Source organism: Galeopterus variegatus, unplaced genomic scaffold, assembly GCF_000696425.1.
Source record: "Galeopterus variegatus unplaced genomic scaffold, G_variegatus-3.0.2 Scaffold769, whole genome shotgun sequence".
Classification (NCBI taxonomy): Eukaryota; Metazoa; Chordata; class Mammalia; order Dermoptera; family Cynocephalidae; genus Galeopterus; species Galeopterus variegatus.
This window is the reverse complement of record NW_007726880.1, coordinates 406511-429952: the sequence shown is the minus strand read 5'-3', so window position 1 is coordinate 429952 and position 23442 is coordinate 406511. Positions and strand designations below refer to the sequence as shown.

General features: G+C 50.6%; 1 protein-coding gene across 1 annotated transcript in view; it reads left to right on the top strand.

The window, feature by feature from the left end:
• The window catches only part of MROH2A (maestro heat-like repeat family member 2A), a 47860-nt gene that overhangs the window by 10126 nt on the left and 14292 nt on the right, over positions 1–23442 (top strand). The window contains exons 9-27 of the mRNA XM_008572264.1: positions 512–655; positions 1818–1910; positions 2087–2165; positions 2300–2413; positions 5694–5770; positions 6579–6698; positions 7013–7123; positions 8865–9012; positions 10056–10096; positions 10522–10663; positions 10828–10880; positions 11304–11411; positions 15026–15145; positions 15373–15495; positions 16738–16890; positions 18173–18295; positions 19260–19339; positions 21052–21160; positions 21958–22053. Of these exons, the coding sequence (XP_008570486.1) occupies positions 512–655; positions 1818–1910; positions 2087–2165; positions 2300–2413; positions 5694–5770; positions 6579–6698; positions 7013–7123; positions 8865–9012; positions 10056–10096; positions 10522–10663; positions 10828–10880; positions 11304–11411; positions 15026–15145; positions 15373–15495; positions 16738–16890; positions 18173–18295; positions 19260–19339; positions 21052–21160; positions 21958–22053 (2034 nt within the window). The remainder of the gene's footprint in view (positions 1–511; positions 656–1817; positions 1911–2086; positions 2166–2299; positions 2414–5693; positions 5771–6578; positions 6699–7012; positions 7124–8864; positions 9013–10055; positions 10097–10521; positions 10664–10827; positions 10881–11303; positions 11412–15025; positions 15146–15372; positions 15496–16737; positions 16891–18172; positions 18296–19259; positions 19340–21051; positions 21161–21957; positions 22054–23442) is intronic.

Here is a 23442-nt window from a genome sequence, read left to right as displayed (position 1 = left end):
GACCGAGGGGCTGGAGATCCTGAGAGATGACTGGGCCCAGCCTCTTTCCTGGGACCCCCTTAATGGCCAGCGATCTGACTGATGGCAAAGCAGGGAACATGTGAATGCTGAACGGCACAGACCCCCAAGCCTCATGTCGTAAGGCCACCTTGTCAAAGACCCCAGGGAGTTGCTGGATGAGGGTCATAATCATTTTGAGAGTGCTTGGTATGCGCTGGGCTCTCTACGGGCCTCTTAGCTATGGGAGCTATGTCCACACCAATTCTGTGATGTAGGACCACTTTACAAATGAGGAGACTGAGGCACAGAGAGGTTAAGGTCACCTGGCTGATAAGTGGGCCCTAAACCTGGCAACCTGGGCAGATCTGCATCACCTGTGCAGGGTGAGGCCTCAACTCTATGTTGAGGTCCCTTCTGCTATGTGTCCTTGGACTCCATGGATGGGACTGGGATCACTGACCTTGTTAGGGGTCCTGGGACAATGAGTTGAAGACCCCATTTGCTGTGGCAGGTGAAGCTGGGGGTGGTCAAGTCCCTGAAGCCCATGCTGAACCTCCTCCTGCCCAACGATGACCTGCGGGAGCAGGTCTATGACTACATCCCCCTGCTGCTGGCCGAGTACCAGGGCGCCCTGGAGGCCCTCTCCATCACACAGGTAGGACCAAGCGGCATAGGCCACAGGCGGGCGCTTAGAAAATCTGGGGTTCCCAAGTGTCTGGGGAGTGTCATCTGGGTGGAAGTTGGGGATGTCAGATATCTGGATGGTGTGTCAGCAGACCCAACATCTGTGCCCTGCGGGGGCTGTGGAGCTGGCGCTCATAGGGTTTGTGGGAAAGAATGCTGCCACTCCAGGTGGAGGGACCAGAGTCTGAAAGGCGTTGGAGGCCATGGTCATGTCGGGGCCTTTGTATTAGCTCGCTAGGGTTGCTGTAACAAAGAACAAAAGCATGTGGCTTAAAACAACAGAAATGTCTTCTCTCACGGTTCTGGATGTCAGAAGTCCAAAATCAAGGTGTTGGCAGAGCTGTACCCCCTGCGAAGGCTCCAGAGAAGAAAGCTCTCCTGCCTCTTCCACCTTCTCGGCCCCTGGTCTTCCTTTGGCTTGGCAGTGTCACCCTAGTCCTCCCTCTATCCTCACCTGGCCTTCCATGTGGGTCTCTCCATGTCCTCTCTTCTTTTTACAAGGATACCAGTCACTGGGTTTAAAGCCCAACCTGAACCCAAGAGGATCTTATCTTGAGATTCTTAACTAATTACATCTGCAAAGACCCTATTTCCAAATAAGGTCACATTCTGAGGTTCTGGGTGGTTATGGATTTTGCAAGGACACACTCAGCTCATGACAGCCTTTACCTGGTGTGAGGGAGCCGTTCCAGGGTCCAGAGTGGAGGTGTGGCCGGGGCTGACATGCACTATAAGGCAGCCTCTCATCTGCAAACGAGGCATGGTCCTTAGCTAGAAAAGCAAGGAGTGGAAATGAGCATGACTGATGTAGGCAGCCATTTGTTAGATCATTCTGGCTAAAAAATGGGATTCTCCTCCAGGTGAACAGGAGAGAAAGGTGGGAAAGGCCTCAAATGCTGTGCTCAGTGGCCCAGTGCAGCACTTCCCAAGCTGTGCTGTGCCCAGGGGTACCGGGGGCTGATTGGAATGCAAAGTCAGATTCGGCAGGTCCCAGACATGACCGGGCCTGAGAGTCAGTGTTTCTAACCAGGGGATGCTGATACCACAGGTCAACAGGCCCGCTGAGTAGCGAGGGTCTAGAGTTAAACCCTGAGTTGGTAGGTCACCTGCCACCACTTGCCCATCTGTTGCAGGTCTTGAGGCAGATCCTGGAAGTGTCAGTCATCACCAACACCCCCATCCCCCAAATGCAGCTACACACCATTTTCACAGAGCTGCATGTCCAGGTGGGTCTAGCCAGCTCTGCCCGGCCAAGGCCTTCTCAGGGTGGATCAGCAGGAAGCAGACTGTGTGAGGTGGCCTGGCCCCCAACCCACTTGTGTGCCTCCTGCATCCCACTGGGATATGAGACTGTGGTGTCCACGCAGCCCCAAGCACAGTCCCCTGCGTGTCCCCTCCCCAGGTGTGCACCAAGGCCCCGGCCCAGCATCAGTACAGCAGCCAGAACCTGATGGAGATCGTGCACTGCTTCATAGCCCTCGGTGAGGCTCTGAGACAGGGTGCTCCCTGCCTGTGCCCAGGGCTGCTGGGAGCCTATGGGAGTCCTGGTCCCTTGGAGCACTGGGCCTGCCCTGGGCCTGGTGGACATGACTGCAGTGGTCCTTCCACCCCACAGCTCACTCCTACCCCAAGGAGCTGATGAAGTTCTTCTTCAGCCAGATGGAGATGAGCAAAGAGGCCATCCGCGTGGGGACTCTGACTCTGATTAGGGCTGTGGTGAGCGCAGATGGTGAGCAGGTGGGGCAGGCAGGTAGGGATTCGGGGAGGTGGGTCTCACTCCCCTCTGGGCCTCCGCCAGTTCCTCTTGAATAGACACTAGTGGGTGGGCCAAGGCAGCCAAAGTTCTTGGTTGCTTCACACTTTCTAACCTTGAACCTAAACAGCACTGTGGCCCACAGTCCCCACCGCCAACCCTCTGAGTCCGAACTTCGAACTGTTATACTGTATCCTACTGCTAACCTACAAAGCTAAACCAAAGGTTGGATATAAGGCCTAACTATACCACGCAGGCACAACGCTAAAACCCCATGGACTCGATTGTCATCCTTAAGCTCAAACTCTAAACCTGGCCTTGATATCCAAAAGGAACCCCTGTCCCTAACCGAGGCACTACCTCGCACTGCACCTTTGTGTGAATGTGAACAGGGCGCCCGCTGCTGGCACCAAGCAGCCCTGCAGGTACGCAATGGTTAGAAGAGCGGGGGCAGCTCCCACTCAGCCCTAAGCCACCAGGCGCCTTTGAGCAGTGCACAAACTGGGCTCCTGTATATGCAGGACCCTCCACTGACACTGAATCCCTCTCTTAAAGAAATGCAAATTTAAGTAACAATGAGATGCTTTTCACCTATTCAACAGACAGAGATGATAAAGATAATTGCTAGAGTTGGCTTAGCCATTTTTCTGTAAAGGGCCAGATAGTAAAAATATTCTTGGCTTTGTAGGCCATACGGTCTGACAATTACTCAGCTCTGCCATGAAAGAGAAAAAGTGGCCTTAGACTGCTGAGCATGCCTGTGTTCCAATAAAGCTTTATTTTATTGGATTTAGCCTGAGACTATACTTTATTCGTCTCTGGTCTAGGGTAGCAAGAGGCCAGCCTCTTAGACTTCATTGACAGGGGTGTGAATTGAGAGATGATTCTGGGTGCTCAGTTGGATGGGAACCAAAGCTTGGGCTCAGCACTCCAACGCTTTGTCAATTATCTGAAAGAAATAATTGCCCAGAGGAAACCGTACAAAAACATTCATTATAGTATTGTGCTAAAAGCAAAGCATTAGAAACATCCTAAATGTCAATCTACACTTTACGTACAAAAACATTCATTATAGTATTGTGCTAAAAGCAAAGCATTAGAAACATCCTAAATGTTTTTTTTTACAAGGAATCGCTGGAATAAATGACAGTATATCTGCATAATGAAATACTAGGCAACCATCAAAAAGAGTACTGTCAATCTACACTTTATATATATATATATTTGCATACATTAAGTGTAACAACACAGTGTGGGACAGTACATATAGTATGATCTCAGTTATGTGAGAGTAATCCATGTTTATTTATGCCTAAATAGGTTTAGAAGGACATACGTAACCTATTAAGAGTGGTTGTCTCTTATTTTAACTTTGCAAAGAAATATACTATTTTTACAATCAGAAATAAAGTTTCCATCTTGGAGATAAAAACCCTAAATTGTGTCATTCTCCCTTAGTGCCTGATTACCTGCTATCTCCTCCCTGTCTCATTACCTCTTTTTCCTACCCCAGTGTTGACTTAGTGACACTTAGCCTCTAGCCTAGCATCAACCTGAATTCCTCATCTACCTTCCTCCGTACCAGGCCCCTCTAGAACCTGCTCACGGCTCCTTCTCACCTCCCTTAACCTTCCTCCTTTTTTAATTGGGTGTGCTGTTGTCAGCTACGCTACTAGCAAACACTCATGTAGCCCTATGGTGTACCAGGCACCGTGTTAACTCATTTACTGCTCCCAGCAGCTCTGTGAGGGAGGTGCTGTTATTATCCACACTTTACAGGTGAGGAAACTGAGGCACAGAGAGGCTGAGTAATCCGCCCAAGGTCCCACAGCTGGGATGTGGTAGAGCCAGGATTTGAGCCCAGGCAGCCTGGCACCAGGCCCACGCTCTGCACAGCTGGGCTCTGCAGCCTCTGCTTGCCAACTACGTGCCTGGAGCTGGGTTCCCAGCTGCAAAGCACTAATGTGCCCTTAGGCAGGGACCCTGCCCTCTAGGAGAGTCAGCCTGGGTTCAGATAAGACACACACAAAGCAGAGGCCAAGAGAATGAGGTGTAAAAACAGTGCTCCCCAGACCAGAGGGAAGGGAGCCGCTGTGGTGTTGAGAGGAGAGGGAGGTGGCCAGGGAGGCACCTAAGAGAAGTGTCCCTGAGCTCGTGCAGTGCCGGAGGCTGTGTTGGTCCACTTCTGTCGCTTATAACAGAAACACCAGAAACAGTAATTTGTAGGGAAACAGTACTTATTGCTTGCAGTTTCAGACGCTGGGAGGTCCAAAGTCCAGGGAACATACCTGGTGAGGGTTTTGTCCTGGTGGTGACTACAGTATCACATGGTGAATATGGCAGGAGTAAGAGAGAGAGCTAACTCCTCACCTCTTCTGCTTTTTTTTTTTTTTTTGTCTTTTTCGTGACCGGTAAGGGGATCGCACCCCTTGGTGTGGTGTCGCCCGCCCCGCGCTCAGCCAGTGAGCGCACCGGCCATTCCTATATAGGATCCGAACCCCCTGTGGGAGCGTTGCTTTGCTCCCAGCGCCGCACTCGCCCGAGTGCGCCATGGGGCCGGCCCCCTCTTCTGCTTTTTTTTTTTTTTGTCTTTTTCGTGACCGGTAAGGGGATCGCACCCCTTGGTGTGGTGTCGCCCGCCCCGCGCTCAGCCAGTGAGCGCACCGGCCATTCCTATATAGGATCCGAACCCCCTGTGGGAGCGTTGCTTTGCTCCCAGCGCCGCACTCGCCCGAGTGCGCCATGGGGCCGGCCCCCTCTTCTGCTTTTTTTTTTTTTTGTCTTTTTCGTGACCGGTAAGGGGATCGCACCCCTTGGTGTGGTGTCGCCCGCCCCGCGCTCAGCCAGTGAGCGCACCGGCCATTCCTATATAGGATCCGAACCCACTGTGGGAGCGTTGCTTTGCTCCCAGCGCCGCACTCTCCCGAGTGCGCCATGGGGCCGGCCCCCTCTTCTGCTTTTAAAGCTCTCAGAACCATGCCCATGACCACCATTAAATCATCAACTCATTAATGCATTCACTAGGCAGGGTCCTCACAATCTAATCACCTCCTCAAGGCCCCACCTTTCAATGATCATAATAGGACTTCCCAGCCTGTTAACACTGTCACGGTGGAGGTTAAGTTTCTAATACATGGACTTTGGGGGACACCATTCAGTCCACAGCAGAGGGGAAAGACCTGGAGGCTGTGACGGGGACGAGCCACCCGCCGTCTCCCCTAGCTGTAGTCCTCCAGACCGGTCTTTCCTCTTTCAGAGCCCAAGATGAATATCAGGACCATCTGCCTGGCTGTCCGTGTGGTCAAGAACTCCCTCTCTGACACGCGGCCCAAGGTGACAGGGCAGAGACCCGGAGAGGGATGGCCCTCAGGGGACCCCTGCTGCCCACCCACTCCAGGAGGCCTTTGGTAGAAACCCAGCCTCCTGTCCCATCCCGAGGAGGGCTGGAGGAGGGGAGGCCAGGAAAAACTGCAGTTCTGCTCACGAGACCCTAGCTCTTGCCCAGGACCTGGAGTTTCCAGGTGCTGCCTCCCACCACCACCTGGGATGAAGAGAGGCTGAGCACGGCCAGCTCCAGCTGCAGCCGCTAGTGCTCATGGGCTTTGTGAGGACTTAGTGTGAAAAGTGACTGAGGGAGACACCCTTCCTCCCCCTGCCAACCCAGAAGGCTGAAATCCAGGCTCCAGGGCAGCCACGGCCAACTGGGCCAACTCGGAGTGCAGCTCTGGTTCCAGGGAGGGATGGTGCAGGATAGGGAGGGTTTGCACCGTGGTTTTGAGGAAAGTGGGGGAGGAGATTGGGGTTTGGGCTGAAGACTGAGGCAGAGCTCCCTTCAGTGCTTGTAGGCTGTCGTCTGTGAGTCTGACCACAGTGGGTCCAAGGAGCCCAGGATAGGAGATGGGTTTCCCCCCAAGGCTGCTAAGAAGGAGAAGCCTACATTAGAGGGGAGTCTCCTGGCTCTGAAAGTGAGGGGGAACCCCTGCATGAGGCAGGACATGGTAGACAGAGTGGCCCCTAAGCCCCTACCAGTTCAGAGCACCTCCAATCCCTAGCTGTCTCATGTCACAGGATTAGGTGCTGGATGTCAAGCCCTGGCCCTGGAGCTCCTCAACCCCAGCATGTCTGTGCCTTGTCCCCTCAGGTAAGAATGGCTATTCTCCGCATCATTGGCCAGTTGGCTCTGTCTGGCTATCAAGACAGGATCAAAGGTTGGGGGTTGAAGTACGTGTCTGTGCAGCTGACCTTATCCACCTACAAATTGGTGAGTGGCCCCAACATGCAGACTGAGAGATGCTGGACTTTGGAAATGGTTTCCAAAGCGTTGAGGACAGAATGTCACTCGGTGTACCTGTGTTTGAGCCTGTGTATGTGTTCGTGACGTAGGTGCATAGACACATGGTTAACCTGCAGGTGAAGATATGTGCAGCCCTACAAGCAGCAGACACACACACAGCTCTGAGCACACTGGGGACCCAGCATTTGGGCCTGATGCCCCCTGAGGAGTGAGACCACACCCAAGACCACAGCAAGACCCTGAGAGCCCAAAAGCAGGGACTCTCCCCTTCTGCCTTCCAGACAAATCGCCGGGAGAGCTTTTATCAGAGGGACTTGGAGGAGAAGATGGTCCACAAGGTCACCATGGACACCGTGAGGATCATAACCTCTTCCATCAGTGGGATGACCAAAGTAAGTGAGTCCCCCCCTGCCTGCCCAGAGGGCTGCCATGCAGGAGTGATGGTTCCTGTGTGCACCGCAGGGCTGGGAGAGGAACCAAGCATGCCCAGAATTCTGTACCTTTGCTTCTTCCATTCCCGCTGCCTGGGGTGCCTGGGGGCCTCTTCCAATCATCTGAGCTCTTGTCCTTCAAGACCCAGTTCCAGAGTCTGGTGCTTGATGGGAACCTTCTCTTCATCTCTGTAACCCTGGATGCTAGGGCAGTGCCTGGCACACAGTAGGTCTCAATACATATTGCTTGACTTATTGCCTGAAATGTATCCACTACTTTAAAGCCCCTTCAGTTCAGATGTGTGTGTGTGTGAGTGTGTAAAGAGGATAGTCACGGTTTAAGACCACAAACATTCAGTGAGTTTATACTGTGTGAAAGACACGAGAGTGTTCACCAGAAGGACTCAGCACAATCCCAAGGAGTTCACAGGCTATGAGAGAAACAAATACATATGTGTCAACTTTTAATTGCAGTAAGGTGTGACATAGCAATAAGATAGGAAAAATTTACCACGAGAGCATCAGGGATGGAATGATCGTCTATTAAGTGCGGTCATGGGTTAGATGCTCCACGTTCAGTGGCAGCTTATTTTAATTGCAGAAATCGTGAGAATAATAATCATAGCTACAGTCCATAGAGCAACCACATAGCAGGTACTGTACTGGGTGTGCGACATGTACAATTTCATTTAATTATCCCAACAACCCTATGACATAGGCTCTCTTATTATTACTCTGATTTTGTAGATAATTAAAGCTCGGAGGGACTCACTAATTGACTCAAGGACTCACAGCTGGTAAACAGTAGAATCAGGATTAAAATGCTCTTTCCAGCTCACCATGCAGCCTCCCTGGGGGAACCCAGGAGCTGGAGGATTCTAGTACTGGTGGCTGGAACAGGTCAGCTACTGCACTTGTTAGTTGGTAGCACAAGAGCCTCACCTTAAACTCTGAAGGGCTAGAGACACAGGTCCAAGAATCTGTATCAGGCAGTCTTCTCCAGAGAAACAGGACCAAGAGAAGGTATGTACAGTCTGATTTATTTCAAGGAATTGACTCATGCAATTGTGGGGCTGGCAAGTCTGAAGCCTGCAGGGCAGACAGGCAGGCTGAGGACCTCTGGCAGGAGTTGGTGGTGCAGAGTTGAGGCTGAATATCTTCTTTCTCAGGGAAATCTGGTTTTTGCTCTTAAGGCCTTTCAATTGACTAGGTGAGACTCACCCATGTTATAGAGGATAATATCCTTTATGGATTAGGGACTTTCATGCCATCCACAAGACACCTTCATAGAAACTCCTAGATTAATGACTGGGTACTTGCCTAGTCAAGGTGACACATACACTTGACCATCACAGCTGGCCAGTGCAGCTGGGTCACTGGCCCAGTGTGCACAGCTGGAGGATTTAGGATCAGAGGGAAGGCCCTGGGTGAAGAGGATGTAATGGGTGTGGGGTTAAGCAGGTCACAAGCCTGGCACAGCAGGGACTGGCTGACTCTCTCCACACTGGGGAGGAGGGGGGTGTGCCACTTAGATGCCCCAACCAAGATGGGGGCTGGCAGTAGAGCCAGTTCAGGGCTGAGACTGTCAGGGGGTCAGGGGACAGCTCTGGGGAGGTGGGGGTGGGGCCGACATGGGCTGGATGGCCACAGGATGCTCCTGCTAATCCTGGGTCCTCTTTCTCTGCCCCCACCCCTGCCACAGGACTTTTGGGTGCGGCTCCTGTGCTACATCATGGAGACGGACTACGTGGAGGCCTTGACTCCCATCTGCATCAGCCTCACAAACCTGGCTGAACACCAGCTCCACGGCAAGGACATGGAGGCCAGCATGGCTGGCAAGAGCAGACATGGTGGGCAGCCTCCCCACAACCGCTGGGGGGTCAGGCAGGTGGGCGGTTCCTTGTCTCAGAACGTTCACTCTCGCACTTCCTTCACACACAACCCCCTCTTCCTGGAGGCATCTGGAATCCTAAAAGCCAGGTCCAACCTGGTAGCTCACTCCTCATGTCCCCATCCCCCCAGCTGAGACCCCCCAGCCCAGATCCCACCCTGCAGAGATCCTGGCCCAGCCTCTCTCCAGGTGAGCCCTTCAGGGCCTCTGCTCTGTCTGGCCTCTCTGAGCCAACTAGAGGAACTAGAGCTGTGCCATCCAAGTCCTTGCAAACCACCCCATCGTGGTCCACCTGGAGCAGGCACTGTTACCACCAGGCTCTCAAAAAAGCAACTATGCCCACCTACCGTGGCTCACCCTGTCCCCTCCCTCCCACCTCTGTTTCCAAGGGACCGCTCTCACTGCCCGGGGCTTCACAGGGATGGGCATGGCTGGTGACGTAGGTGATTTAGGAAGGCTTTTAAGATCCAGGATGGCCTGCTCTCTGGGTCTGATCTGAGCGAGCCAGCTGGGTGACCCCCCGAGGCCTTCCTCCTGCTCCTATCACCCCGACTCTGGGCTGAGTCCTCTCCTGGGCCCCCACACCTGCACCCTCTCAGCAGGCCTGGCTCCTCCTTTGCCCATTCGTACAAGTGCTGTGGGTTTGCTTTTCACAGGCTCATTGGCTCCCACAGCCTGATGAGAGACAGGAGAGGGTGGGAGGGCCAAGGTTCACAGCAGGAGACAAACGTTGTCATGGCGAGTCCCAGTCTCCACTACACAGCGCCATTGTCTGAAAACAGCACCTTCTAAACTGCAGGCCATGGGCACACTTCTCCCCCGTTTCCAGGATCAGTCATATGATGATGTTCTTTATAGAAAAGTCCCCTGCACTGGCCCTTCCTCATCTGGGGAGCAGTGGGGTCATGCTGGATGAAGTCCCCTTTGGGACATGAGGGTGCTGGGCACATCCTGGTCTGGGCCAGGCGGCCTCAGCTGGGGCTGCATCTCCTTCTTCCTCAGTGGACCTGCCTGCACCTCAGAAGCTGCTGGCCCGTCTGTTGGTGAGTGGCTCCCCCACACAATGTCCTGGCCTGGGTGGCCGTGGCCTGTGCACCTCTCCCTTGGGTCCTATTCCCAGGGCCCCAGAGGGAGGAGGAAGCCAGGGGGTAACGCGGGAGCTGGACGCTCTGCAGGACAGAGTGTTCGGTGCCTGTCGTCGCTCTCAGCTAGAGGCAGGGGCAGTGTGCCTGGATGGCCGAGACCTGGCCTGGACCTGCTCCCAGATTCTTCTGCCCAGTGCATCCCTGGGACACTGCCAATGGCCTGCTTGCCCCTCGGGCAGGGACTCTCTGTCCCTGGAGATCCTCGTGCTCTGTTGAAAGCCACACGTGTTGTCCAACTCCTCCCTTTATAAGTGAGGACAGTGAGCTCCAGGATGGGTACGAGCTGCCCAGGCTCTGCTCCACTGGAGTCTTGGGCCCCCCAGGTGCTGATGTCGTCACCCTACAAGGGGGAGGGCCGTGGCATAGCCATGCTCAACCTCCTGAGGATCCTGAGCCAGAGCATCGCGCCCTCCATGGCCGCCACGTGGGAGCTGGAGATCCCGCTGCTGGTCCACTACCTGGAAGGTGAGGTGCCCGGCACCCCCCAAGAGACCCTCCAGTGTGTGCATGTGCTGGGGCAGGTGGTGGGGGCGATGCCATGTGCGGGGCTCATCCACAGAAAGGCTCGGGTGACAGGCTAAGGAATCCGACCCAGGTCACAGCACGTGTGACCAGGCATGTTCCTACAGAGCACACCGAGTTCACCTGGGATCAGAAGGCCTGGGAAGACAAGCTCATTCAGGTACAGGGGGGACCAGTGTGCAGAGGCTTGGATGGGGGAGAAGAGGGGGACAGATGGGAGGGCACCTGGTGGGGTTAGCGTGGCCAGGAGCCCCTAAAAGACACGTTCTCCTTCTGTCAGAGAAGCCTTGACAGGTGTGCAGTCCATAGCTGTGTCTACCAGCCGGGGAAACTGAGAGAGCCCTCCACCCAGGGAGCCAAGTGCCCGGGAGAGCAGCAGGGCGGCACCCCTCCCACCAGCCCCAGACCCACAGAACGTTAGCACTGCATGGGGGTTCTGTGGACTGAGTGATCTAGAGATTTGGGGAAGGGGGGCCACAGAGGCTGAGTCACTACCCAAGGTCACACAGCATTCCCTGAGCCCAGGTGAGATCAGGGCTGGGGGACCCTTGGCCCTGCCCACCACTGTCTTCCGCCTCCCCAGTTTCTTAGAAACTCCCTCAAGAAGACCCGGGGGTCCAACTGGAGTCTGCGCCTGAGCAAAGAGCTGAACAACCAGATTGAGAGCTTCGACAGCCCCTCCCTGGAGAAGGTTTGTCCCCACAGGGACAGGGCAGTTTGGACAGAAAGGGGACTCTGAGGAGGGTGCTGTGTATAGGGTCTTGGGAGGAGAGGTGGATGGTCTAGACCAGTGATTTTCTTAGGTTTTTTATTTTTGTGTGTGTGTGTTTTTAGGGAGGGTGTTTCTTTAGTTTTGTTTTTCTTTAAGAAACTGCTTTGTTGAAGCTGGGGATCTCTTCTCCAGCCCCCAGCTTCCCCTCCTTCCCACCTCCCCCCCACCTGAAGTGGGCTGGTAGCAAGCAGTATTTGTCAGGCAAGGACTGAGATGCTGAACAGGTCTGGTAAATAGTGAAGAATCGGGACGACACCGAACCACAGGAGGCTGAGCGAGTTGCCAGTTTGTAGCTTTGCAGTGAAGATTAGACCCAGAGGGGGAAAAAAGGCCCAGGAAAAAAAGAGTGGGCAAGCCGGGGTTCGGAGCTGGACTCCCCACTTCTGGGGCAGCCTGCCTCCTGCTGCACAGCTGTCCGCACCCCTGCCCCAGGCGGATGGCTGGATACAGCTGCTTGCACCTGACTCCCCAGAGGCCGGTTCACGATCACATGTGTGTATGACTTTGTAAAAAAGATTTTTACAAAAGTATAAAACACAGAATGGGAAAAAACGTTTGCAAATCATGTATCTGATAAGGGAATTGTATTTAGATATGTATAGTGCTTTTACAACTCATTCATAGAGAGACAAATAAGTCAATTAAAATGGGCAAAGAATCTGAATAGACATTTCTTCAAAGAAGACGCACAAATGCCTAGTAAGTAATGAAAAATGTTCGATGTCAATGCCCTTAGGGAAAGACGAATCAAAACCGCAAAGAGATAGCATTTTGTATCCACTAGGATGTGTGATAATCAAAAAGACAGGCAGTGACAAGTGTTGGCAAAGATGTGCTGATACTGGAACCGTCAGACATGGTTGGTACGCAAAGAGATAGCATTTTGTATCCACTAGGATGTGTGATAATCAAAAAGACAGGCAGTGACCAGTGTTGGCAAAGATGTGCTGATACTGGAACCGTCAGACATGGTTGGTAGGAACGTAAAATGGAGCAGCCACTGCAGGAAGCAGTTTGCAGTTCCTGAGAATGTTAAATATGGACTTACCGTATGACCTAGTAATCCACTCCTAGCCGTATTTCAAAAAGTTCATGGAACGATCCTTATTATCTTTAATTCCATCTTTCTACAAACTCTTTGTATATGGTCAGGAGAACTGAAATATGCCCAGGAGAAATAAAAACATGTGTCCACCCAAAAACTTGTACATAAGTGTTCATAGACGTACTATTCATAATAGCCAAAAGGCGGAAACAACCCAGATGTCCATCAACAGGTGAATGGATAAGCAAAATGTGGTAAATTCGTGCAACAGGATATTATTCGGCCATAAACAGAAATGAAGTACTGATACCTGCTACAACAAGGATAAGCCTTAAAAACATTATGCAAAGTGAAAGAAGCCAGATGCAAAGGAACACAAAGGCTCACATATTATATGATTCTATTTATGTTAAGGGTCCAGAATAGGCAAATCCATAGAGAGAGAAAGTAGATCAGTGGTTGCCAGGGGCTGGGGGGATGTGGAGTGACCACAAACAGGTACAAGGTTTCTTTTGGGGGTGATAAAAACCTTCTGAACTTACACAGGATTATGTGTGATCTTCTGAACTCAGACTTCTAAACTTAGATGTCTAAACTTAGACTCTGAATATACCATTGAATTTATACAATTTAAATGGGTGAGTTTTATGGTACGTGAATTATGTCTCAATAAAGATGCTTTTAAAAAATTTTTTACAGGTGTCAACTGAAAATTACATCTGTTCAAATATATACCGTTCATAGTGGAGTATGTAAAGTAATAAACAGCAAAGTATGTTCAACAGATGTCTTCCATTCACTAAACACCCCCCTAGGTGTAAGGTCTTATGAGATGTCAATTTCAGGCCCATTTGAAAGAAAGTTGTGTGTATTATGCAATAAGCAAATGCGTACAATTCAACCATATGACAATAGCTAATCAACCTAAGCAAGATAAATAAATAAATAAATCCATAAATAAATTTGTAAAAAGGGTTTTATTGGCTCAGATAACTTAGAAAAGCATGATTAGATATAGCAGCTTAAGGAACCTCATCAACCTCATCATCTCATCATGTCTCAGGCTGGCATCCTTCAGGTGGGGGCAAGACGGCTGCTGGAAGCCTCCAGATTTATAAGTCCAGTAGACAGAGCCAGTCCTTTCCCAAAATTTCTATGCAAAATCATCATCTTTCCTATGCACAGATAATACCATAAATAAAATATAATGAAAAAATATACCATTTGAAGTAACCACACATTGGGAAGTACATAAGCAAATAAAATATTGAATATGTGCAACATGGAACCGATGTGAAGATTGCAAGAATGTGGGGGTGGGTGCGCAGGGAAACGAAAAGAAAGCCTGAAAAAATGGACACGGTCTCTTTTTCTTGGATGGAAAGTGTCAATGTTGTAAAGGCGTCCATTTTTCTCAAATTAGTCTACAATACAGTTTATGCCCAGTCAAGTTCCTTAAAGGAGTGTTTGTGGAAATTCGACAATTTTACAGAATTTGAAAAAATTATTTCCAGGTTCATCTGAATGAGAAAATGAAATAGAATGCCTAAGAACATATCGAAAAAGAAGCACATTAAGGATGGATTTGTCCTTCCAGAACAGATCAAAGATTTGAGTGTACAAAATAAAATAAAACCATGCAACCGGTGTAAGAATGTGATAATGAATATTTGTATAATCTTAATATTGCATAGGCCTTCATATGCATGAAAAGAAACCAAAAAACAAAGGAAAAGAGATAAATTTACCGACATCAAAATTTCCCGCGTAACAAAACAGAATCACCATGAAGGAAGTCAAAAGGTAAAGGAGACACTGGCGACCATATCACTGAGAGTGACCGGCTGCTTGAGCTCGTGATACGTAATTGTTGAGAATAAGAGCCTCAGACTATGATGGCTTGGTTCTAGATCCTGGTTCTACCACTTCCTGCTTGTTTTCTCATCTGTAAATACAACAATAATACTTATCTTATAGAGTTATTGTGAGGATTAAACAGGTAATACGTGATTGTTCCTGTCAAGTTTCCAAATATATAAACAAAATTCTTACAGATAAAAAAGTAGAAATAGGGAAAAGAATATAGCCAGAAATGAAAAGAATTAACATGGATCACAAGAATCTGGAAAGATGATTGATACGGTTAATAGTCAAAGAGACACATCAAACTGAGAATGTTCCGTCTCTCATTGATAACTGGGAAACTTGACGCTTTTGCATTTCTCGGTGGGAGTGTACACTGGTTCGACTTACGTAGGAGAGGAGTTTGGCCCCCACTGTTAAATGCATGATCTGTCTGCCCTATACAGTCTGACACCCTAGAATTACCTGAGCACTTATTTTAAAAAATATACATAATGCATAGATATCTGCACTTAAAAAAAAAAAAAAAAGTCCAGAGGAATATGTGGCAAATTGTGCATGACAGCGCCCCTGGAGGGTGGGAGTAGCGTGTCCTGAGCTGCTTCCTCCCTTCCTGCCTGTCCAGGGCTTTCTGTACCGGGCTTTGGGCTTCACCTTGGCCACGGGCCTGGAGGCCAACAAGGTGGAGGTGCTGCTGCTGGAGCTGCTGTACAAGACGGACTACAGCAATGACTTTGACCGGGAGGTGAGGGTACCTGCAGTCCCCTCCTGTCCACCAGACCCCTGTGGACCCTCGGGGGACATGTGTGTTCAAGTCCCTACATACGTGTGTGTGTACATGCATGTGTGCCAGTGCACTTGTGTGTGTGTGTGTGTGTGTATGCATACCCGTGTGGGGTGGGGGTGGGGGTCCTCCTCTGCCCCTGCCCCCTGCCCCCTGCCCTTACCCTGGCTGGCTGGGTCTCCCTGCAGGGCGTGATTCTGTGCTTTGGCCTGTGTGCCCGGGGCCAGGTGAAGACAGTGCTGAACGTGCTCCATGACTTTGAGGAGAGGATCCAGGAGTCAGAGCAGTCCTGGCAGATCGGTGCTTGGCGGGTAAGGCACCTTTGCCCCACATCTAGGTCTCCAGGGCCTCAGCACAGTGCTCTTGGCACCAAAGCAGGGCACTTACTAGATCTCAGTAGGAAACTCCTCCTCTGTGTCTCATGTCGCCAAAATGACTGAGATCCGGAGACCTCCTATGACAGAGCTTTTGCTGTTGGGTCATCTAAGGAATACAGGTGGGTCTTTCCAGGCCCCAGATATTGTCAAGGCGTCCTAGCCTCTTGCTACTCATGGTGGTTCCTCAGACCAGCAGCGAAGGCTCCTGGGGTGCTGGTTGGGAAGGCAGAGTCCCATCTGAAGACACTAGTCAGGTAGTGCCGTGTGGCTGCTTTCCTGCTGTGTTAGGAGCTCTGCTTCAGTGAATCGGTGGTGCTGGGATGGAGGGCCTGTAATCCCACTTCGTACAGGTGAAAATACTGAAGTTGTCCAAAGGCCTGCGGCTGGTCAGTGGTGGGCCCGGGTTTGGACCCAGACAGTCCATGGTCCCATCATCTGGAGGCTGTCCCTCCCCGTCACAGGGGATAGTCCCATGGGCTGAGTCCCCAGTGGGAACCATCTGGAGTCACCGAGGCCTGAGGCTTTGTCCTTAACCTTGGTCCCTGCCTTGGGGTCTGGTTGTTTGGATGGAGAGAATCCAGAGGGTCCCAGGCTTCTGCCCCAGCTACTCTGCAAAGCAGGACCTGAGACCTGGATTTCTACTCAGGGCCTGGTGGGGCGTGGGCACCCCTGCTTCCCATCCACAGTGGGTTTGGTGGAGATTGTTCAGAGGGTGTGAGCACCAGGAGGGCAGGGCCGAAGCTGTCAGTTCCTGTGGATCTCCAGCCTCATGAGTGCCTGGCTCGGAGCAGGTGCCCTGCAGGGGGGAGTGTGAAGGAGTGTGCAGGCAGCCTCTGTTTAGGGGAGTCCACACGAGGCTCCTGCTCACAGCTGATGGGTGGTCCTAGCATCTGTCACTCAACCAAAGCTTCCCAGGGGCATGGGCCCTGGTCTGTCTTGCTCTCCAGCACATGCCCAGTGCCTGGCATGTAGTAGGTGCTCAATAAAGATGAGCTGAATGAATGAATAAATGCATGAATAAATGGATGAGCATTCTAGGCATCCAGAAAACATCCAGTGAATCACCTTCAGCAGACGGAACAGCTCCTTTGGTCATGTGGGCACAGACTGTCCCATGTGCAACTGGGGCAGCCCCTGCTCTCCCCAGTGGCTCTGCCCTTCTCCTTGTCCTCACAGAAGGACCACCCCTGGAGGCGGGAGACTGTGAAGAGTGCCCTCATGGTGATGTACAGTTGCGTGGCCTCGTACTGCCACCCCCAGATGCTCCTCAACCACGTGGACAGCCCCATCACTGCTAAGATCATCCACCACTACTCCAGCAGCTGCCAGGTGACCCACATCTGAGACCCAGGCATGCCTTCTTTCAGTGAGGCTGGTGAAGTGTCACCCTCTGTCATTATCTGGACACCCCCATCCCCACCCAGAAGTCCCCCCTGATGTCAGAATTTTAGAAGCTCATTGCCCAAATCTGTGCTGTTCTCTGTACTTTGGGGTCAAGCGGGGGAGGTGGGGGTGGCTCCTCCTCCAAGTGCTGGGTGGGGTGAGTGTGGGTCCCCAGAAGTCACAGGGTGAGCCCCACCTCTCCCAGCCTCTCCCATTCCCTCTGCCTCGCCTCTGGCCCTCCCTGACATGTGACCCAGGCCCTCTAACAGGGGACAAGAAGTGGGGTTGTCTTCAAAGAGATATCAAGGGACTGAGTACTTTCTTGGAATGGCAGGAAAGAGAAAACATGAGAATAAAGTAAAAATTATTTTACTTTTATTTTTAAAAGTCGTGGTAAAATACACATAACATGAAATTTACCATCATAACCGTTTTTAAGTGTGTAGTTCAATGGCATTAAGTACATTCACACTGTTGTGCAAATGTCACCACTATCCACCTCTAGAATTCTTCATCTTGCAAAACTGGAAGTCAGTTTCCATTAAACACTGACTCCTGTTCCCTTCTCCCCCCAGCCGCTGGCACCCACCACTCCATTTTCCATCTCTGTGAATCTGACTACTCCAGGGACCTCATATAAGTGGAATCATACAGTATTTGTCCTTTTTTTTTTTCTTTTAAAGATGACCAGTAAGGGGATCTTAACCCTTGACTTGGTGTTGTCAGCACCACGCTCAGCCAGTGAGCAAACCGGCCATCCCTATATAGGATCCGAACCTGTGGCCTTGGTGTTATCAGTACCATACTGTTCCAAGTGAGCCACGGGCCGGCCCCCAGTATTTGTCCTTTTGTGTCTGGCTCCTTCACTTAGCATAATATCCTCAAGGTTTATCCATGTTGTAAAGGCATATATTATTTTATCTCAATAACTTATTCTGCCTCTCTGGTGACAAAGGGCTCAGTGCCCCGGTCACTGAAGGTACCACTGAGCTGCATTGCTGCCCTCAGGCACAGACGTGGGGAGGCTCAGGGGAGGTGGCATCCCTGCCACATAGCAGATGCCCAGTCAATGTGGCTGCAGGACAGAATGAGGCCGCCGTCTCTCAGCGCTTCTGACGTTAGACCCCTTCTTCAGAGCAGGGGAAGAGTCCAGGGGCACGGGCTGCGGCGCAGGCTCTTTGCGGGCTCACTCGCAAACGTGCGATCCTTTTCCCTCTTCTGGGCACAGGACATCTGCCTCAAAATGGCCTTCATGAAGAGTGTTGTGCAGGTCACCAGTGCCATCAAAAACGTTAAGGACTTGGAGGACTTTCAATTTGCCCAAAAGACGACTCTTACTGGTATTATAATGGTAAGCCAAGGGGGGGCCTCCGGGGTCCTGGATGGTTTTGGGGTCTAAAGGTCAGAGGTTTCCAGGGTTCCTGAGCACGTATGAGGGACGAAGGGGCTGCGGGGGAGCCCCTCTCTCAGTTCTGCTTTGGTTTAACTGTAGGAGTTCTAAGAACGATTTTTGTACCCGATAAAGGGTTCCACAGCCAGGATACAGTTTGGAAAACAGGATGGAAGAGCCTGGCCACCCTGGGTCCTGCGGTGCCCAGAGGTGGCTGGTTCAGGGGCCATAGACGGAGGTCCACTGGGTCAGCCCAGCTGCAGCCTCTGTGTTTCTCCACGGAGAGACTTAGGAGATAGTGAGCTTCCAGAAACAGGACTTTTGTAAGATGTAGAAAATGTCAACTGTCCAAAGGATGATGGAGCTTGTGGGACAGCCAGTGTCCTTCATCCCCAGACCTCTCCAGCCCCATGTCACTGCTAATGCCTCATTCCCCGGAAACTGCTCGAGCTGGGCTGGAAGCAGGCCCTGAGGGAAGTGGGATGTGGGTGGAACAGGAGGCACCAAGAGGCAGTGAACGTTTACTTGGCTCTGCCCCGAGCTGGGAGCTACATACTTGTAATGTCACGCCAGCCTGGCCCCGTGAAATAGGCCCCGAGTCTGGTTTTACAGAGAAGGCGGTTGGGCTCAGGCAGGGGAAGTGTTTGCCCAAGGACACACAGGAGCCAAGCGTGGCCCTGAGCCAGGAGCCCATCCTGGCCCCACTCCTTCCACCACATTGCGCTGTCCCCCCTAAGATGCCAAGGGCCGGATGACCCTGAAAACAGCGGAGAGGTAAGGATGTAAGATATAAGGCATCAGGTCTTCCTTGTACTAACACTGGGGTGAGCTGCTGCCATCCCCTCTACTGTTGGCCAAAAGCCACCGCTCCTTGCCTTGCTGGACCTCTGGGTGGCCGGGGCTCACCCCTGCTCGTGTCGGGCAGGCGATCATCAAGGCAGAGCCTGCGGACCACCTGCTTTCTCCTGTGCGTACCATGGCGATGGAAGCCCTCTTGCACCTGAGGTGAGCCGGGGCCCTGCCCACTTCCCCAGGGCCCCCGGCATGGGGCAAAGTCTGAGACCACCCCTGGGCACTCCTTCACTTCCTTTGCCCTTCACTGCCTCAGTGGCAGGGGTTTTGGGTGGCAGCAACCCTGGCAACGGGCCAGCCTGGAGGATGGGGGTCTGTTTCAGCCAGCTGCTTTCCATAATTCTCAGCAATATTGCAAGTTGGGGGCTTCTCCTTGGAGTGGGAGGTGAATGACAGGTGGGTGGGCTGTTCTTTGGTCGATTAGGGGATGTTTTGAGAAAGAAATCACAACGGTGACACTGGAAAGCATCACAGGGAGATGGCATCCTTCCAGATGAGTTGAACTCAGCCAAGAAGTAGAGCACTGTTTACTGATATGGTTGATACGAAATGACGTCAAACCTGAGGCTCGCCTTCCTGGAGTCGTCCATCTACTAGATGACAGGGGAAAGGGAGAGAAAATTATGGATTTATACAATTAGCCTTTGAGGTGGTTGGGTCATCTTTAGGAAACTTCGCCTATAGGAAAGGTTCATTACTTAGGCTCATAGCAAAACCACCTGTTGGCTGTAAGAGGCAGCACATAGGCAGATTTTAAATGAAATTCACTGGTCTCAACTGAGCTCACATTCGGTTACGTGTTGGATACTAAAGGGACACAGAGATACATAAGACGTAGTCCCAGCCTCTCGGGGACTTGGGGAAAAGACAAACACATATAAATAGAATTATGGGTCAGAGCAGACTAAGGAAAGTGTTTGCAGGTGAACCAAAAATAAAGACCCCCGAAATGGGGCTTTATGGGGCTTTAATGGGGAAGATGAAACTCAGTATATACAACAGGGGCTATCAGAAGGGTTTGGTGCAGGAGTTGGCATTTGACTTTTGACCTGGGCTTAAACAGAATGACTGGATTTGGATAGGAGTTGGGACCTCCCAGCAGGGTGAAGTACAAGACACCTTCAGGGAGCAGAAGTCCAAAGCCAAAGTAGGATAGCAGCTCTCAACTCCGGGGGCACAGTAGAACCAGTGGTAACTTAACAATACTGACACACTGGCCCCACCCCAGAACATTAAATAAGCATCCCTGAGTCATGGCCCTTGGAGGGGGGGGGGTCCTTAAAAAGCTCTCCAGGTGTTTCTTACATACGCCCAGGCTTGAGAACCATTGAAGAAGGGGATAGAAAGAGAGTGAGCTGGCATGCACCAGTCAGCTCGCTACCACCCTGGAGGGCTTACCAAAACACAGATGGCTGGGGTCCACCCCCAGAGTGTTTGATTCAGTAGGTCTGTGCAGAGTAGGGCCATAGAACTTGCATTGCTAACAAACTCTGAGATGCTGCTGCTGCAGCTGGTCTAGGGATTACACTTTAAAAGGTTCTGGACTAGGACCATCCTGGGAGGGCAGATTCCATGGTTGTGGTGGGGGAGGAAGAGTGGAATGTTTCTGAGCAGGAGACTCACAGGCTTAGAGCCAGCAACAAGTGCGAGAGGTGGCCTTGGACCCCTGAATCTGCCCCTCGATCACAGGCACAGTCACTGGATGGCGTGGCAGAGCACAGCCAGGATGCACCATGGAGACCCCAAGCAGGGAGGCTGACCTGTCCCTCATCCTGGGACAGGCCTCTGTGCCCAGACTGGGTAGGGCGGCGGCAGGGACTCAGCTCCTCAGTGACCAATCCTCTCATCACCACTTCTTTCCCCAGCAAACTGAAGCCTTTCTACTCCATGGAGGAAAACAGTGAACTGATGGATATCAGCATACATGCTGTAATTTCTCTCCAACCCCCAGGAGAGGATAATGAGCCCATGAAGGTAGGTCCTTTGGGCCACCTCATTTCTGGGTCAGAACCTGAAAATTTACAGTAACATGGGCAGAGCCAAGAGTACACCTTCCTGTAACCCCCGTGAGTGGTTAGGGGCAGCAAAGTGTATCAGGCTCTACTGGTAAGTGTAAGGTAATGCTAGCTGCAGTAACAGATAAACCCTGAAGTCTCAGTAGTTTAACAAGGTAAAAGTTTATTTCTCATGCAAGTAATAATGGGGGTGGATATGAAGCTGCTTCATGCAGATATTCAGGAACCCAGGCTGACGGAGGCTCCACCATCTTCAATGAATGACTCCTAAGGTCCCTGTGGGTACTGGGCCTGGACATGGGGGAAGAGAAAACGTAGGGAAAATTTGTGAGCCAATTCTCCCTCCTTTCATTGGTCAGATGCAGTCACATGGCTCTACCTAGGAGCAAGGGATCCTGGGAAATGTAGTCCCTGACTGCATGGCTGTTTCCCAGCCACAGAGCCACAGTGGAGAGGAGAGCAAATCTTTCATGGACAGGTGGCCATCTCTGCCTCAAGGGCCTGGCCCTGACCCTGGATAAGGAGTCAGGAGAACCGGGCTCTAGGAGTTCAGTTTCCTTCTTTCTAAAATAGATTCCTAAAAGGTTGTCTTGTATGTTACATGAAAAGATGGGTGTAAACAACTCAGTCTGAGCAGAAGTTAATAAATGGGCTATCGGACTCTCTCACACCTCTCAACCCTGGCATGGACCCCCATGAGAGGGTGGCTGGGTGGGTCCCTCCTCGCTGCCCAGCTCTCCCTTCTCTTGGCTGTAGACCCTGTATGTGAATGCCCTGAGTGCCCTGGAGCAGCTGCAGGAGGGGCTTATGCAGAGGCAGCTGGACCCCAGGGGCCTGCAGGAGATGGTGCACGTGAGTTGCCCAGCAGAGGGCCAGGAGCAAGGGACGGCCACTCCTCCCAGGTAGCGGGCCTCAAGACCAGACTGTGGGAAGTGGGAGTGCATTAAAAATCATTGTAGTCATTTGATTTTGATAACATTTCAAATTTGCTGAAATGATGCAAGAATAGTATAAAGATACTATTCATCCAGAGTCACAATTCTTAATATTTTGCCACATTTTCTTTCTCTTTCAGTTTCTTTTTCTCTCTCATTCCATACTCGTACATCTTTTGAACCATGGAGAAAGTTAGTTGCATTCATTAAAAACGAGAACATCCTCTTAAGTAACAACAGCACAATGATCAAAACCAGGAAATTGAATTCTGATGTAATGCTATGTTAAAATCTACAGTCCATATTCAACTATCACTAATTGTTCCAATAATGGCCTTTATAGCTATTTTCTCCCCAATCCAGGAGCCAATCCAGATAATGAATTGCATTTAGTTGTTATGTCTCTCTATTCTCCTTTAATCTGGAACAGTTCCTCAATCTTTGTCCTTTCTAACCTTGGCGTTTTTGAGGGATATTGGCTAGTTTTAAAAAATTGGGTTGTTTGCTTTCTTGTTATTGAGCTTTAGAGGTTTTATGTATTCAGGATACTATGTATAGCAGACATGTGATTTGCAACTATTTTCTCCTAGCCTGTGGCTCTTTTCATTAATTGCAGTGTCTTTTGAAGAGCAGATGTTTTCAATTTTGATAAAGGCTAATTTATCTTTTTTTATTTTATTTATCATGCTTTTGGTGTCAAATCTAAGAAATCTTCCTCTAACCTAAGGTCAAAAAGATTTTCTACTAAGTTTTCTTCTAGAAGTTTCAGGTTTTACAGTTAGGTCTATGATACATTTTGTGTTAATTTTTGTATAGTCTAAGGTATGGATCAAAGTTTTATTTTATTTTTACTCTTTTTGCATAACCAATTGTTTCAGCACCATTTGTTGGAAAGACTATCCTTTCACCACTGAATTACCTTTGCACCTTTGTTGAAAGGTGACCATGTATGTGTGGGTCTATTTCTGGATGTTTATTCTGCTCCACTGAGGTGTTTATCTGTCTTTACACCAGTGCCACCCTGTCTTGATTACTGAAATGTTATAATAAATCTTGAAATCAGCAGATTTTAAGTCCGTGGACTTTGTTCTTTTTTTTTTCTTTTACTGTAGCCCACAAATTTTGATATATTGTGTTCTAATTTTATTTCAATTCAAAATACATTTTAATTTCCCTTTTGATTTCTTCTTTGACCTGTAGTTTATTTAGAAATTTACAAATATTTGGGATTTTCCAAATCTTTCTGGTCTGGATTTCTAATTTAACTCCATTATTGTCTGAGGACATACTTTTAATATTTTAAATC